The sequence below is a fragment of the Ambystoma mexicanum genome, chromosome 13 (assembly GCF_040938575.1).
Source record: "Ambystoma mexicanum isolate Mex_15411 chromosome 13, UKY_AmexF1_1, whole genome shotgun sequence".
NCBI classification, from domain to species: Eukaryota; Metazoa; Chordata; class Amphibia; order Caudata; family Ambystomatidae; genus Ambystoma; species Ambystoma mexicanum.
In genome coordinates this window covers 477569328-477582979 of record NC_090938.1, presented here as the reverse complement: position 1 = coordinate 477582979, position 13652 = coordinate 477569328, and the positions used below count along the sequence as shown (strand labels likewise).

General features: G+C 45.8%; 1 protein-coding gene across 4 annotated transcripts in view; it reads left to right on the top strand.

The window, feature by feature from the left end:
• Positions 1-8392: 8392 nt before the first annotated feature.
• DDX42 (DEAD-box helicase 42) overlaps positions 8393-13652 on the top strand; it is a 459832-nt gene continuing 454572 nt past the window's right edge. For 3 of the 4 annotated variants that reach the window (XM_069634107.1, XM_069634108.1, XM_069634106.1), the window contains exon 1: positions 8395-8513. Coding sequence is in view for 1 of the 4 variants with exons in the window: in XM_069634109.1 (XP_069490210.1) it covers positions 8488-8513 (26 nt within the window). In the remaining 3 variants the exon portion in view is untranslated. Of the gene's footprint in view, positions 8514-13652 lie in introns of all 4 variants that reach the window. The other variant, XM_069634109.1, reaches the window with a different exon arrangement.

Here is a 13652-nt window from a genome sequence, read left to right as displayed (position 1 = left end):
TGCAGCAGGTACAGGGCTCCAAAGAAGAACTGACCATAATGGCCTTGGACGCAACCAAGGCTTTTGACTCAGTGGAATGGCCTTGGCTATTTAAGGTGTTACTTGCATTTGGACTGGGGCCTGGTATACAAAAATTGATCCATTTACTATATAATAGCCCACAGGCAAGAGTCAAAACAGGGGGCTCGATTTCTCCACAATGGACATTAGAACAGGGCACCAGACAGGGCTGTCCGGTCTCAGCACTGTTGTTCTCCATGGCCTTGGAACCTGTGGCAGTGTATTTTAAAAAATATATGACCGGGATCAGAGTCAGGGGCGTAGTTCATAACATATCTTTATATGCAGATGATGCATTGTTATACATCAGCAACCCCAGAGAGAATATTCCAATAATATTAGAGGTACTGCACAACTTCAGACAAATCTCCTGTTTTTTGGGAAATAAGGAGAAATCTCTCCTGTTCCTGCTGGGAAGGCTGCGGGGGCATCCGAGGGAGTTGCTCCAACATTGGGAGGTGCAATGGGAATTAGAGTCTTTCCGCTACTTGGGTGTTACTGTTTTTCATGAGATGGAGGATACATTTATCTATAATACAGAGAGGGCACTAACGGGCATAAGCGATTCGGTGGAGTCTTGGAAGACCGTGCAACTATTGTTGATGGGAAAAATCGCTTTGTGTAAGATGGTGGTGCTACCTAAATTACTTTATTATTTATTATTTTTTTTACAAACATATGGTATAGGATAAAAAGAATCTTCAAAATGTTGGACGTAAAGATTGGGGAATTATTGTGGGGTACAGGTCGTAGACACATTACGCAGGTCACATGCAGATGGTGGGCTCACACTGCCGGATTTGGAAGCTTACTTCATGGCAGCTCAATTACAGTCAGTTACTCATTGGCAAGACTGACCGGAGGGGGATTTAAAAAGGCTCCTACAGAGGTTTCCAAACAATAGGGAAGGAATTGAACTGCTATGGGACCCAATGTGGAGGCGCAGCAGGTACAATATGTGTGGTTCCGAGGGGGATTTGGAGAGATCGTGAGAGGAAATGTACTAGGTTGCAGATGTATAGCCTGACTTTGCCACTGGGGTTCGACCCAGCTATACAGGAGATAATAACAAATTTAGATGTGGCCAAGATATATGGGAGGGGATGCACCAGGGTAGGAGATCTCTATACAGAGGGGAAGTTACTGATGTTTGAACAGTGGAGACAACAGTATGATATGCCCATGGGAGCCTTTTTGGGATATTATATGATATGGCATTTGTAACGCGCCTACACACAAGTGTTTCAAGGAGCGACGAGGCAAGGAAGGGGGAGCAGAGGGAGGACAGAGACAACGATCTTACTAGGCCAAGTGACATTGAGATTGTGCAAGTGCAGTGGAGGGGGGGAGAGTGCTGTACATGGGATCAAAATAATAACAAGAAGTGCGGCCAGCAGGTGGCTCGTGTAAGGGTAAGTGCAGAGAGCAGGTGTCCAAAAGTGCAGTTAGGGGGACTGTAGGGTTACAGATATAGATCCAAGTGCAAGGGTTGACGGCAGGCAGCGCGGGTGTGCAACAGGGCGGGCAGGGACCTGGGCCCGAAATCAGAGTGTAACCAGGTGACCAGTGCAGTATCAGAGAGGAAATCAGCAGGGGAGAGGAAGAGAGAAAGCAGAAGCAAAGAGGAAGGTCTTGAGGTGATTCTGGAACCAGAGATCGTTCTCCTCAAGTTTCAGAGAGGCAGGGAGCTGTTCGAGAGGGAGGCCCCAGCCGAAGAAAGAGATCTACCAACTTGTTGCTTGGAGAAGCGACTGTCCCTGTGGGAGTTGGAGGAGTGAAGAGCTTGAGTAGGAAGGTATTTACGAAGACAGATTTGGAGGTATTGAGGACCTAGGACCCAGAAGGCCTTGTTGACAATGTAGAGGGTCTTGAACTTAATCCTTGCAGCCCCTGGGAGCCAATGCAGAGATTTCAGTGCTGGAGAGATATGATCACTGGGCTTGAGGCCAAGAACAAGTCTCGCTGTCCTGTTCTGGATGAGTTGCAGAGGGCGGAGAGTAGAAGCAGGCAGATTTAGAAAGAGGTTGTTGCAGTAGTCCAGCCTAGAGAGAACTAGAGCTCTAGAGACAGTGAGCTTCAGGGGGAAGGAGAGGAAAGGAAGAATACCTCTGAGGAGGTGCAGTTGGTAGTTTGACTTCGTAGAGACGTCAGAGATGTGAGGAGAAATGGAGAGGGTGTAGTCGAAGATGACCCTGAGGTTTTTAGCCTCACAGGTGGGAGCAGGAAGAGTGCCAAGAGAGGCCAGCCAGAGAGTGTCAGGAAAGGAGGGTGCAAGTGTGCCGATGAGGAGAATCTCTGTCTTACTGGCATTAAGGCAGAGATCGTTGGCGGCACACCACTCCTAGATAGCAGACAGACAGTCAGAGATGAGACAAGAAGAAGAGGTGGGTAGAGGAGAATCTCTGTTTTACTGGCATTGAGGCAGAGATTGTTGGCGGCACACCACTCCTGGAAAGCAGACAGACAGACAGTCAGGGATGAGACAAGGAGAAGAGATGGGTAGAGGGAAGTCTGAAAATGAGCTGAGTGTCATCTGCATAGCACTGAAAGTTGGAGCAGAGAGCGGCAATGGGGTGGCCGAGAGGTGCCAGGTATTGGTTGAACAGCCAGGGAGAGAGGTTAAACCCCTGGGGAACACCACAAGTAGAGAGTGAGATAGAGGAAAGGAAGGACCCAAGTTGTACCTGGGGGGGTCGATCAGAGAGGAACAACGTCAGCAAGGCCAGGGTCTGATCGGTGATACCCAGGTTATCACGGAGACGATTGAGTGGGATGGCATGGTTGACTGTGTCAAAGGCAGAAGAGAGATCGAGTAAGATGGGGACAGAGGGATGGTTAGAATCAAGGTTAGAGAGCAGGTCTTCACGGATGTTCAGGACAGCAGTTTCCGTGCTTCCGGCTGCTCTGAATCCAGACTGATGGGTCATGGAGACAACCAACAGATTCAGTGTGAAGATTAAGCTGGGAGATGGCCAGCTTTTCCAGGAGTTTGCCCAGGAAAGGAGTGATGGAGATCGCGGGATAGTTAGCCGGGCAAGAGGGGTCGGCTGAGGTTTTCTTGAGAAGAGGGTGCACAAGAGAGTGCTTCAGGGGGGAAGGGAATGCTAGGCTGGTGAAACGATTAGCTGATTTATGGAGTAAGACTCCTGAGGAGCCAGTGATGAATCCCTTGTGACAACAGGTGTTGGGTGTGGGCGGGAGCAGAGGAGCTATCTTGGCCTTGTATAAGGGCATAAGGGAACAGAAATAGAGACCGGTGTTGGGGGTCAAAGAAAAGTGGGAAAGGACATGGGATGTGAGATCTTAGAGGAAAACTTGTGTTTGGGAACAGGTCAAGAAGTTATCTAGAAATGCGAGGTTTCGTTTAATTCAGTATCATTTCTTGCATAGAGTGTATGTCTCCGTCTATGCTCCACGCGATTAGCCCACAACATCCACACTGTTGTCCTCATTGTGGGGGAGCATCAGCTGGATTCTGGCATATGACCTGTGATGATTAGAGCATTTTGAGTGGAGGTGGTCGCAAAAGGGAATTCTTGGACATACAGTGCATACGAATGCACCCCAGAGTTATGTCCATGGCTGCTGATACCAGGAGGGAAACGGCCAGAACAAGGAAACAAGTTGTCATCTTTTGACTAATCTTGGCCAAGCGCAAGATTGTGATTTCTTGGAAGCACCCAGGTGGACCCTCAGAGCAGTCCTGGGGAACCGATATGCATTGCTGGGGGACGGCCGAAGCAGAGATTTTCATAGCTCCTAACCTTTTGTGTCGCCAAGGCGGGTGAAAACACCAGATTTTGTTTTTGGTAGATGACAGCCCATATACGTGAATGGGTGTATACAGGGCTTGGCGGGGGAGTCAGCTGCTTGCAAGGTGGTTGACACCCGCCAAAAGTGGGTTTGTTAAGAGCTATGGGATTTGAGGGGATGGGATACTTTGGATGGGGAAGAGGGGACTGGGATGGACTGGGGGGTTCATGCTTAATGAACTAATGACAACACCAGACTTGCGGCCACCCTGAGAAGGGGCGATTCAGGAACATTAGAAACCAAGGAGTTAATCGAGAAAGAGGCGGGAGGTGCAGAGTTAGCGAGAATGGATGGATGGGTACTCTGCTTGACAAAGGGTTGATTCGAATGGGTCAATTTGTTATTTGATATGTCCACCACAACTGTATGTACCAACACATGTAAAACAGGGGGTTTCTGGGAGGCCCTGTCTGGCACGAACACGGCCCATTGACCTGTTCTTGGGTGGGTGGCCCCCGGGAGAGACTCAACCAAGTCTTTAGCTCATTGTCCCTTTCACAGAGTAGAAATATCCCTGCATATCAGTCTTTGTCCTGCCCAGGGGCAGTCCAGCCCCAAAATTCTAGGCAATTCTCCTATGAACAAGAGTACCACCAGCAACCCCAGACACGTGTTTCGGCCTAGTCAGGGAGGTAGAGCTGTGCCTCTCTAAGAACAGTGATCAAGGGGTCCACATTTGTATTCCCCTGGCAATTTAGGGTGAAACCCAAAGTTACTTAATATGCAAAGACCAGGCCGAAACACATTTGTTTGTTTGTTTTATTGATTTATAAAGTGCATCACACCCTGAGGTTTCTGGGCGCGTTACAAGACAGCTTAGAATCACAATTGTTACATACAAAGTAGTCAGGACGAAACAGCAAAGAGTACATAAGAAATAAAATATATACATACAGATGTAGGTGACATTTAACACAGGAAAATATTATCAGAATGGTAGGGCAGATGCATTAGCGGAATAAAGGGATACATGCGATAAGTGCTCTCTCAAAAGAAAAGGATGTGTAAGTGAGTTCTGGTGCTCTAAACGGTCGGGTGGGTAGTGTCATTCATGTACAGCCACTTTTTGGTTGTAGACCTAAAGCAATGGAAGGTTTGGTTGGTGCGTAGATGAAGTGGGAGATGATTGCAGGCAAGGGCTGCTTGAATAGAGTAGCTGATGCTGCCAGCTCTTTTCAGGTTGAATCGTGGAACTGAGATACATTAGGAGTTAGCTGATCTCATTGGTCTGCATGAGGTTTTCATGATTATTTTATCTTTCAGATACTGAGGTGCAGCATTGTTAAGGCATTTATAAGTAATGAAAACTAATTTGTAGTAAATCCTGTCCTTGATGGAAAGCCATTTGTGGTTCCTTCAAGTTTCAGAGATATGAGCTCTTCTTGGGATGCTCAAGGCTGTTCTCAGTGTTATTTTGTAGAGTTTGAAGTTTGTTCAATACTTGTTTATTTGCACCTGTATACAGTGTGTTGCAGTAATCAAGTTTTGACAAGATCAATGCTCTTGCTAGTATGATGCACTGTTAGTAGACAGGAAAGGTTTACAGACGTGTATACGCTAACATGTGTAAGCAGTAGCCAATGCCGTCACATTGATTTGTTTTCTAAGGTTCAGGGTGGAATTTAGGTAGAAGCCTAAAGTTTTGGTTTTCTTGGCAGTTTTAATGATATTACCATCTATGTTGAAGGATACATACTGGGTGTCTAGTTTGTTGATGTTCGTGGGGGCACCTATGATTAGAATTTCCGCCTTCTCATCATTCAAGCAGAGGCTGTGGGCTGCCATCCATGTTTGAATGATGAGGTATATTTTGTTTAATAGGGCCAGGTCCGGGTCTTAGTTTCCGGATAGGGGTATAAGTATCTGGCTGTCATCTGCATAGTTCCTGTAGATGACACCCAAATGGTGCAGTTTGTCAAATAGAGGCTTTGTAAAGACATTGGGCCTCATTACGACCCTGGCGCTAAGTGTTTAACGGTGCCGTAAAAGGCTGCAGCGCCGTTAAACACTTAGTGCCTTACTACGAGGTCCCTTTGCGGGACCCGACCTTAACGGCTGGTCTACACCAGCCGTTAAAGTAGGGACCCGCAAAGGGACCTTGGTGCTAAGTACGGTACCGCAATTTGCGGTACCGTACTTAGTGCCTTCCCCATTCCCATAGAGCCCTATATGGCGAAAATGGGAATGGGGAAGGGCCATGGTTCGATGGGGAATTACCGCCCCGCCAACCTTGGAATGGGGTGGTAATTCCCCATTGAACCATGGCGGACCTGTTACAACACCGGCACCAACCATGGTGCTTATAGCGCCATGGTTTAGCGCCGGTGTTGTAATGAGGGCCATTGTACACAGTAGGGGAGACACACAAGCCTTGTGGCACTCCACACGTAATAGTGACTGGGTCTGCAGCATCGGATGGTGAGAAGACACTCATCGATCTATTGCTTAGAAAGGATTTGATCCAGTCTGCAGCCTCTTGTGAGAAATGTACCGCTGATGACAGGTGATCAAAGAGTATGGTATGGTCCACCAGATCAAAAGTGGCTGAGAGGTCTAGCAAGAAGAGTAGAGCACATTGGGCCTCATTACGAGGTTGGAGGTAGCCATGCCGGTAGAACCGGCATGGCTACCCCAAACTCGGGTCTGGCTCCGGGTTCCCGCGAAAGGGGAATTACCGGGTCATTCCGACTTCGGCGGGCCCGGTAATTCCCCTTGCGTGGGACCCGGAACTTCCCCATTCCCATCAATGGGAATGGGGAGGATGGTAGCGGCGGCATCGTTCATAACGGTACCGTTACTACCATCCAGTTTTGCTCGCGGGTCCCGCTCTGCACGCCTGGTCTGACCAGCAGAACTCGTAGTGTGGCGGCATGGTAACGGCGCCGCTAGCACTACCGGCGCCGTTGTTGCCTTACCGCCACAATCGTAATGAGGCCCATTGTCTGTTATCTTTCAATTGATCTATTTGCATTTTCAGATAGATTAATGCAGTTTCTGTTCCATGCAGAGGCCTGAAGCCAGATTGTCTGAGCCCTAGGAGGTTATTAGCCTCTAGATAGTGCTGAATTTGAATGTATACGGCTTTATCAATTATTTTAAGTAGGAAGGGTACAGTTGTTATAGGCCTGTAATTAGTTGGAATAGTAGAGTCAAGTGTAGCTTTCTTGAGTAAGGGTAGAACCCATGCGTTTTTGAGGATGGAGGGTACCTGGTATGTTCTAAAAGAGGCGTTTATTAATTCAGTAATGAATGGGGCAAGGTCTCTAGCTGCATCTTTAATTATTTGTGCCGGGAAAATGTCGCCTTGGCATCTCGAGGGTTTCAAGGAAGCAATGATTTTTTCGACCTCTGAAGCGGTAACCTGGGCAAATTTGAAATCTTATAGTGTATTAAGGTCAGTGTTTTTTTGAGGTTTTTGGGCTGTCTCTAAGCTGCTGATGTTGAGCCTTTTGGTTACTATTTTGTTATGTAATGTGGCAATTTTGTTGGCAAGAGTATTTTGAATGTCAGCGCACCATTCTTGGTTTTTAGGGTGGGAGTCGTCGGTGACTATAGGTGATTCAAGTTCCCTCAGAATTGTAAATAGTTCCTTAGTACTGGAACTGGCATTCCGAATCCTTTCATTATATGTTTCTTGTTTAGTCCTGATGATCTCTGCTGTCATAGCTCTCAACTCACACGCTGGCATGTGTCACCCGCCATTGAAAACAGATGACTCACCCGCCAAGCCTCGAGCATGCCCATTCGTTTCAATGGGCCTCTCACCCGCCAAAAATAAAATCGGGCGTTTTCACACGTCTTTGCGACACACATGGTTGAGAGCTATGGCTTTGTAGTTGGTGGATATTGCAGAAGTGTCTGGGGTTGCTGTTGATACTCTTGTTCAGAGGAGAATTGCCTGGCATTTCAGTGCTGAACTGCTCCTGGGCAGGCCAAAGACTGATATGCAGGGATATTGCTCCTCTGTGAAAGGGACAGTGAGCTAAAGACTTGGTTGAGACTCTCCCTGGGGGCATCCACCCAAGAACAGGTCAATGGGCTGTATTCATGCTGGTAGAGAGACTCCAAGAACCCCCCTTCTTTTGCATACCAACACATGTATTTGTTTATGTGAGGGAAATTAAAAAGGAAAAAAGAAAATCTGTGACACCATCCCGAACACGTTCGAGTTCCTAATATACAACAAAACAATATAATCCTAATAACAAACATATAACAAAACAAAAAAAGAAGGCCGGTAAGCAAACGGGTCTTCAGAAACCTGCACTCTTAATGCAGCACCCTTCACTGTTATCATATAGTAGCCTACAGGAGTATGTCTGCAGCGCTACGTGTTACAATTAGCTGGGCATGATACTTTACTAAAATGGCGCTGATGCTATCCTTTGGAGCGTGGGCACTTCAGGTAGCAGAGACGTGTGTGTTTTTTTTTTTTTTAATCTCTTTCCGTTTTCGGATTCCGTCTTCTGTGTCAATGGGACTACTGCACAGACGTCGTTGAGTGCATCACGTGACACGTTGGTTACGTCATCGAATCACGCCTGTCCGCCATCTCAGTTTGCTGTTGTTGAGTCGCCTCCTGTGGGGGCAAATCAACCTCTGCAGAAGGAGTGTATGTGGGTGGAGGCAACTGGGAGCAGGTACCGGAGTCACTATGCTGGCAATGAAGAAGGGGTGGCAACTTGGGGTTGATACATAATGAACGGAGAGATCCTCAGTAGCGGGGGAGGGAAATCTGTGGGTGGTTTGCGTAGCAGTAAAAACAAGGCCCGGTAATTAGAGTGCGTGAACTTCTAGGGAATATCGGACCTTCGAGATCATGTTCTAATTTGAAGCTTCTTTTGAATATGTGCCTTCGATTAAATGTGTGGCTGAACCAGGGACGTGTTTTTGCAAAAATGTTTCGGCGCAGTCTGTAGTAACCCACGCCCCCAAACATGTGACGTTTATTGCAGTCTCTGGAACGTGGACAGTTTTCGTGAAGCATGGTGTAGCAGGTTTGCAAAGCTGCACACCAGAGCAATACAACGTAATACTGGTTTATTGCCACGAATAAACGAGCATTGCCAAATCTTAGGTGAATTTCTGTCGTAGCTCATGTGTTCGGTGACTGGTTCATACCTATTGCTGTAGCGTCCGATTTTAGTGTTTTTTGTTTCGTTGTCCATGTGTTTGACTAAGGCGGTATTTTGCAATCTTTATGACGTGCCCTATGGAGTTACTAAAAACGTACATGGACTCCCTATAAATCGCAGATTAAATGATTTACTCAAGATCACACACCTTGGTTAATTAGAGAAACCGGGATGCGGGCAATTTAAGCACTTGACTACATATCTTCCCAGGTTGAGTTGCTATACATATTACGGTTTTGGTGTGGGTTTCATGTGCTTACATAATTTGTTTATAGCAATTCATTGTAAAGAAGACACATTATATAATAAAGTAGCCTTTTATAATAAACTAACCATCCACTGTATAACTCGTCATCGAAATATGTTGAGTTAAACAAGTATGTCTTTATTTTCCCCAACGTGCATGGTAGGTTGTTGTAACACCATGCAAAGTAACATGAGCATAAACAAATCTCTCTTAGGCTTTAAAGCCAGTCATTTCACACAGTATGTAGCATTATGGACCCTTCCTTTTCCCCATCACCCACCATACACTTTTGTTAGGGGACAAAAAGTTCCTGCTTAAAGCCTCCCTCCCACCCACGTCTAATTGCTGTCATTATAATGCTCTATTAACACAGCAAAATATTAAGATGATTCAAAGGCCCCGGTAAGAGCAGGTCTGAGCTCCAACTTTCACACACACGTGAGAGCTTGAAAGACTTTGATCAGACCCAAAACAAAGTTGGGCTTTTTCTATCCAGGAGATGGTGTGTTAGGGATGCAAAACACAATCTATACATTCTGAAAAGCCCTGGAAAATATAGATCGGTTGGCTAACCTGGCTGCTTCTAGTAGCTGTGTCCAGCGAGCCTTTGTCCCACCCAGGTCACATCCTGAGCTTCGGCATCCCATCTCCACCCGCTACCGTCCGAAGGCCATTAAACATAAGTTAAGGACAAAAGGTTAATTTTCCCACCTGCTTGCGATGCTTCTTTTCAACACTGAGGCTTGGGCTGCCAAGCCTCAAGCGTATTAATGCCAACTGTACATACATTGAGAGAGAAGTTTTTCTGACTTATTATCAAATTAATAGAATGGGGGAGCAGGCCACATCTATCTTGAACTCCCTTCTCCTTTTTTAAAGAGTGTTCCAACTTTATTTTCACGGTGCATTTGGGCTAGGAGTACACTTTGTTTGTTCTGTCTTATCTCCCCGTTTGCCATCTGCCTCCCGATTGCCAGTTTCATGGAGCTTCAGGGATATCCTTGGAGTCAAATGCATTTTGGAAGTTCACAAAGCAGGCAAATGTTATTTCTTTTGAGATTTTGTGCACACGCTTTGTTTTAGTGTGTATGGCATGGTTCGAAATTAAGATTTGATGAACAGGAGCTATAAAACCAGCTCTTGGGTGAAAGCCTTCACCCAGTACAGCTAAACAAGAAGTGATGGTTGGAAGGTTTTCAATTACCATGCCAAAAGGGGCAGTCCAGCACAAACTGCCTGGTCACATCCCTTCTGCATGAGACCACAAGCATCCCCAAACATGTTTGGGCATTGTTGGGCCACATGTGCGGTGGGACCAAGCCTGATTTGCATATGGTCTTTCCCCCTCTGTGATGGCTTGTCAGGCAAAGAATAATGGTCTGGAGGGGTTGCCCAGAGCAATGCCAGAGGTTAGAATTCATTGTAAACCTTCCAGTCATCACTCCTTGTTTTTGCTCAGCCTTCACCCTATAGGCAGGAGCTACCGTTGAGGAACCAGGAGCGAGTACATGGAACACTGCAAATCTAACCTGCACGTGAGATTCACACTTAAACATTTTGCCCATAATGTCTGATCTTTTATATGTAAATGTCTTCTACTTCTTATCTGCATGTATGAAGTTGCTGGCCGTGAAGGAGCTTCTTTCAGAAATAGCATGCAATGAGATGAGGAATGGTTTCTTTATGTTCAACTTCTGTGTCTATACATGTTTATGGAGAGGAGCATTATGCATGCATACTTATGTTCCTAGAATTTTAGGATCATAGCAGTAATAAGGTGGAATACTTCATTACAATTGGAAAGTATCATTTTACCAAGCATATTATGCTTTTTCATTGAAAGCATGCTTGCATTGCTCAAACTTATTTTTCCGAACTTCATATGTTGTGTTATCGTCAAGGTGCATCTATGTGGTGTGTTCCTACACTTTAATGTTTGGGAGAAGTTTTTAAACAAGTGTAATTTGTTTTAAGGCAGACATCTTTGTTACACAACTGTTTTGGTTATTTGTCCTATTCTTTTTCAAGTTTAGTAACGTTCTGGTTGCATGTCCCATACTTTCAACTCTTGCTGAGGAAAATTATTTTTACTCTTACAATTTAATCTACACTCTATTAAAACAATGTGTAAAATGGTCCCATCTCAACATTTTATCTGGGCATGCATGAGTATGTAATGTCCTAGTTTAAAAGTCCATTAAACCTGAACTTGACGTCCATGTGCTACAAATGGTCAGCAGCAGCAAAGCCGTTGCTCAAGGATGAGTGTCAAACTCAGCAACATGAGTCCCTGTAGCAGCAATCTTATTTCAAATTTGTATGTATCTTTTCATGGGGGATTCCGTCAACTTCTAAGCACTATGATTATTAGTTCAGTCGATAGTCAGTTTACTGATCTCTGATGGATGTAAGGGTAACTCAGCTAGTCAACATTTGACCATGAGATTAGATAGACCGCCTCATTACACCTTTGGTGGTCATTCAGCGGTAAATCAACAAAATGACCGGCAAACTTGCTTACTGTTACCACCACTTGGTCCTGGTGGTTTGTCATGGCCATTTTTTAACCCATCAGACTCCACGTGGAATTTTTGTATTTGAACTAGTCGCTATCAATGCTATAGTTATATCTATCAGGAGCTTGAATTGCAGAGGAAATTAACTGCTCCTGTACTATCTGGGCGGTGCTCCCCCTTCTGTTATGCTATTCATACTGTGATTAATCCGATGGAGTCATCCCTGTTTTCCCGGTGGTGACCCCCTCCCATGTGGCCAGGGGATGGCAGCCTCTACCTGATCCTAACCCTTGGGGCAGTTATATGAGGGAGGATCACATGGGGGGGGGGGGGCCTTCGGGGAGATGACTTTATTGGATGAGACATGGTATCCCCCATTTTCCCTTGGGGATAACTCTCCCATACCTAATGCCCTCATGGCCTATTGTCATACGTCTCCTCGTGCTCCTATAAAGGGCAGCAAAGACCTTTTCCCAAGACCCATAGGCCAACCATCCTACTCTGATCTGCCTTGTGAAACGCATGAAAACGCCTTTTCCAGTTCCACCTACATATCACCCAGGACTGACTTGCCCTTAAACTTTTAAGACTCTTTGCCCAACTTTATTGTGCACATTGTCAAGAATAGACTTCCTTTCCCAGAATCACCAAAATACTGGGACAAAGAAGAGTAACCGAGCAATGCCGGGTGAAGGAGGCCTCAAGCACAAGGAGCACTCTAGTTGTTGCATACACACACCTGTGACTGGGAAATTTAAGGAGCAGAAACAGTCTGTGTGCTGCTGGTGGGAGAGAGCTGCACCTCTGTGTGCGGATGGAGAGACTGAAAGGCTGAGACCAGTGTGGTGGAGCCAAGAAGAAAGAAGATGCCACGCAAAGAGGACACGCTAAGGGTACACGAGCAGACTATCGACTCCTGGGTGTTCGCAGGTGTTAGAAAGCACCATGTAACTCATCGGAACCTGGACCGAAGTAGACCAGCCCAAAGGAAGCTGAGAGTAATGGGAATGCCGAGAGGAAGCGGTCTCAAGAAGGAACCAACAAACTGTCACCGGCTGACCGTGGGAGAAACTAGGAATGATAAGAAGAACCAGTGAGTCCACCCAGAGACAGCAGGGACACTGGGACGTATTGGCGGCTTAGCCAAATGTAAGTAATTGTAAATAAAGCAGCAGAGGGAGAAAGAGCAAGCTTATTGTCAAAAGGGGAAATGAACTGTGAGTGAAAACCCTAAAAGTATGTTAATGTATTCAGTACAAGTATATGGGAAACCCACACAGGATAATATATCAAGCAGATACATTATCAAACGAAGTAAATGTGCAAGTAGAATTTACCAGGCAATTGCAAGTGTTTGAATGCAAGAATCCCTGGCAGGAGAGTATACCAGGTAATTACAAGAAATGTTAAGAGGTCCTGAGAAGTAATATCAGGAATAGGAAAAGGATTGTGCCAACAAGGAGATGAGCAGAACCATCCCGGTAGGAGAGTATATCAGCAGGGTCGTATTTGCCCCGGGGCCGGGCCGAAATTGTCCTTGGGGGGTGGGGGCCGGTTTATGGCCATGCCTGGGCTGGATGGGGAAAAAAATAGTTTTCTTCCTTTTTTTTTTTTTAATTTTTATTTTTTTCTTCAAAAAGCCTTTCATCCTTCTTAGGTCGATTAAATGAGTACGAACACAAGTTGGGTGATATTGTATGCATATTTGCTCTATTAAAAAGCTTAAGTGTAAGTGCTATACAACAGCATATTATCATTTGGCCTTGGACATCTGCTCGGATTCACAGTAATTTAGTGTACTTGGGAACAATGCTATTTGATGCCACTTCCTGTTTTGTCAAGGGGTGAAAAGTGTGTTTCATTACTTCCCGGGATGTCACT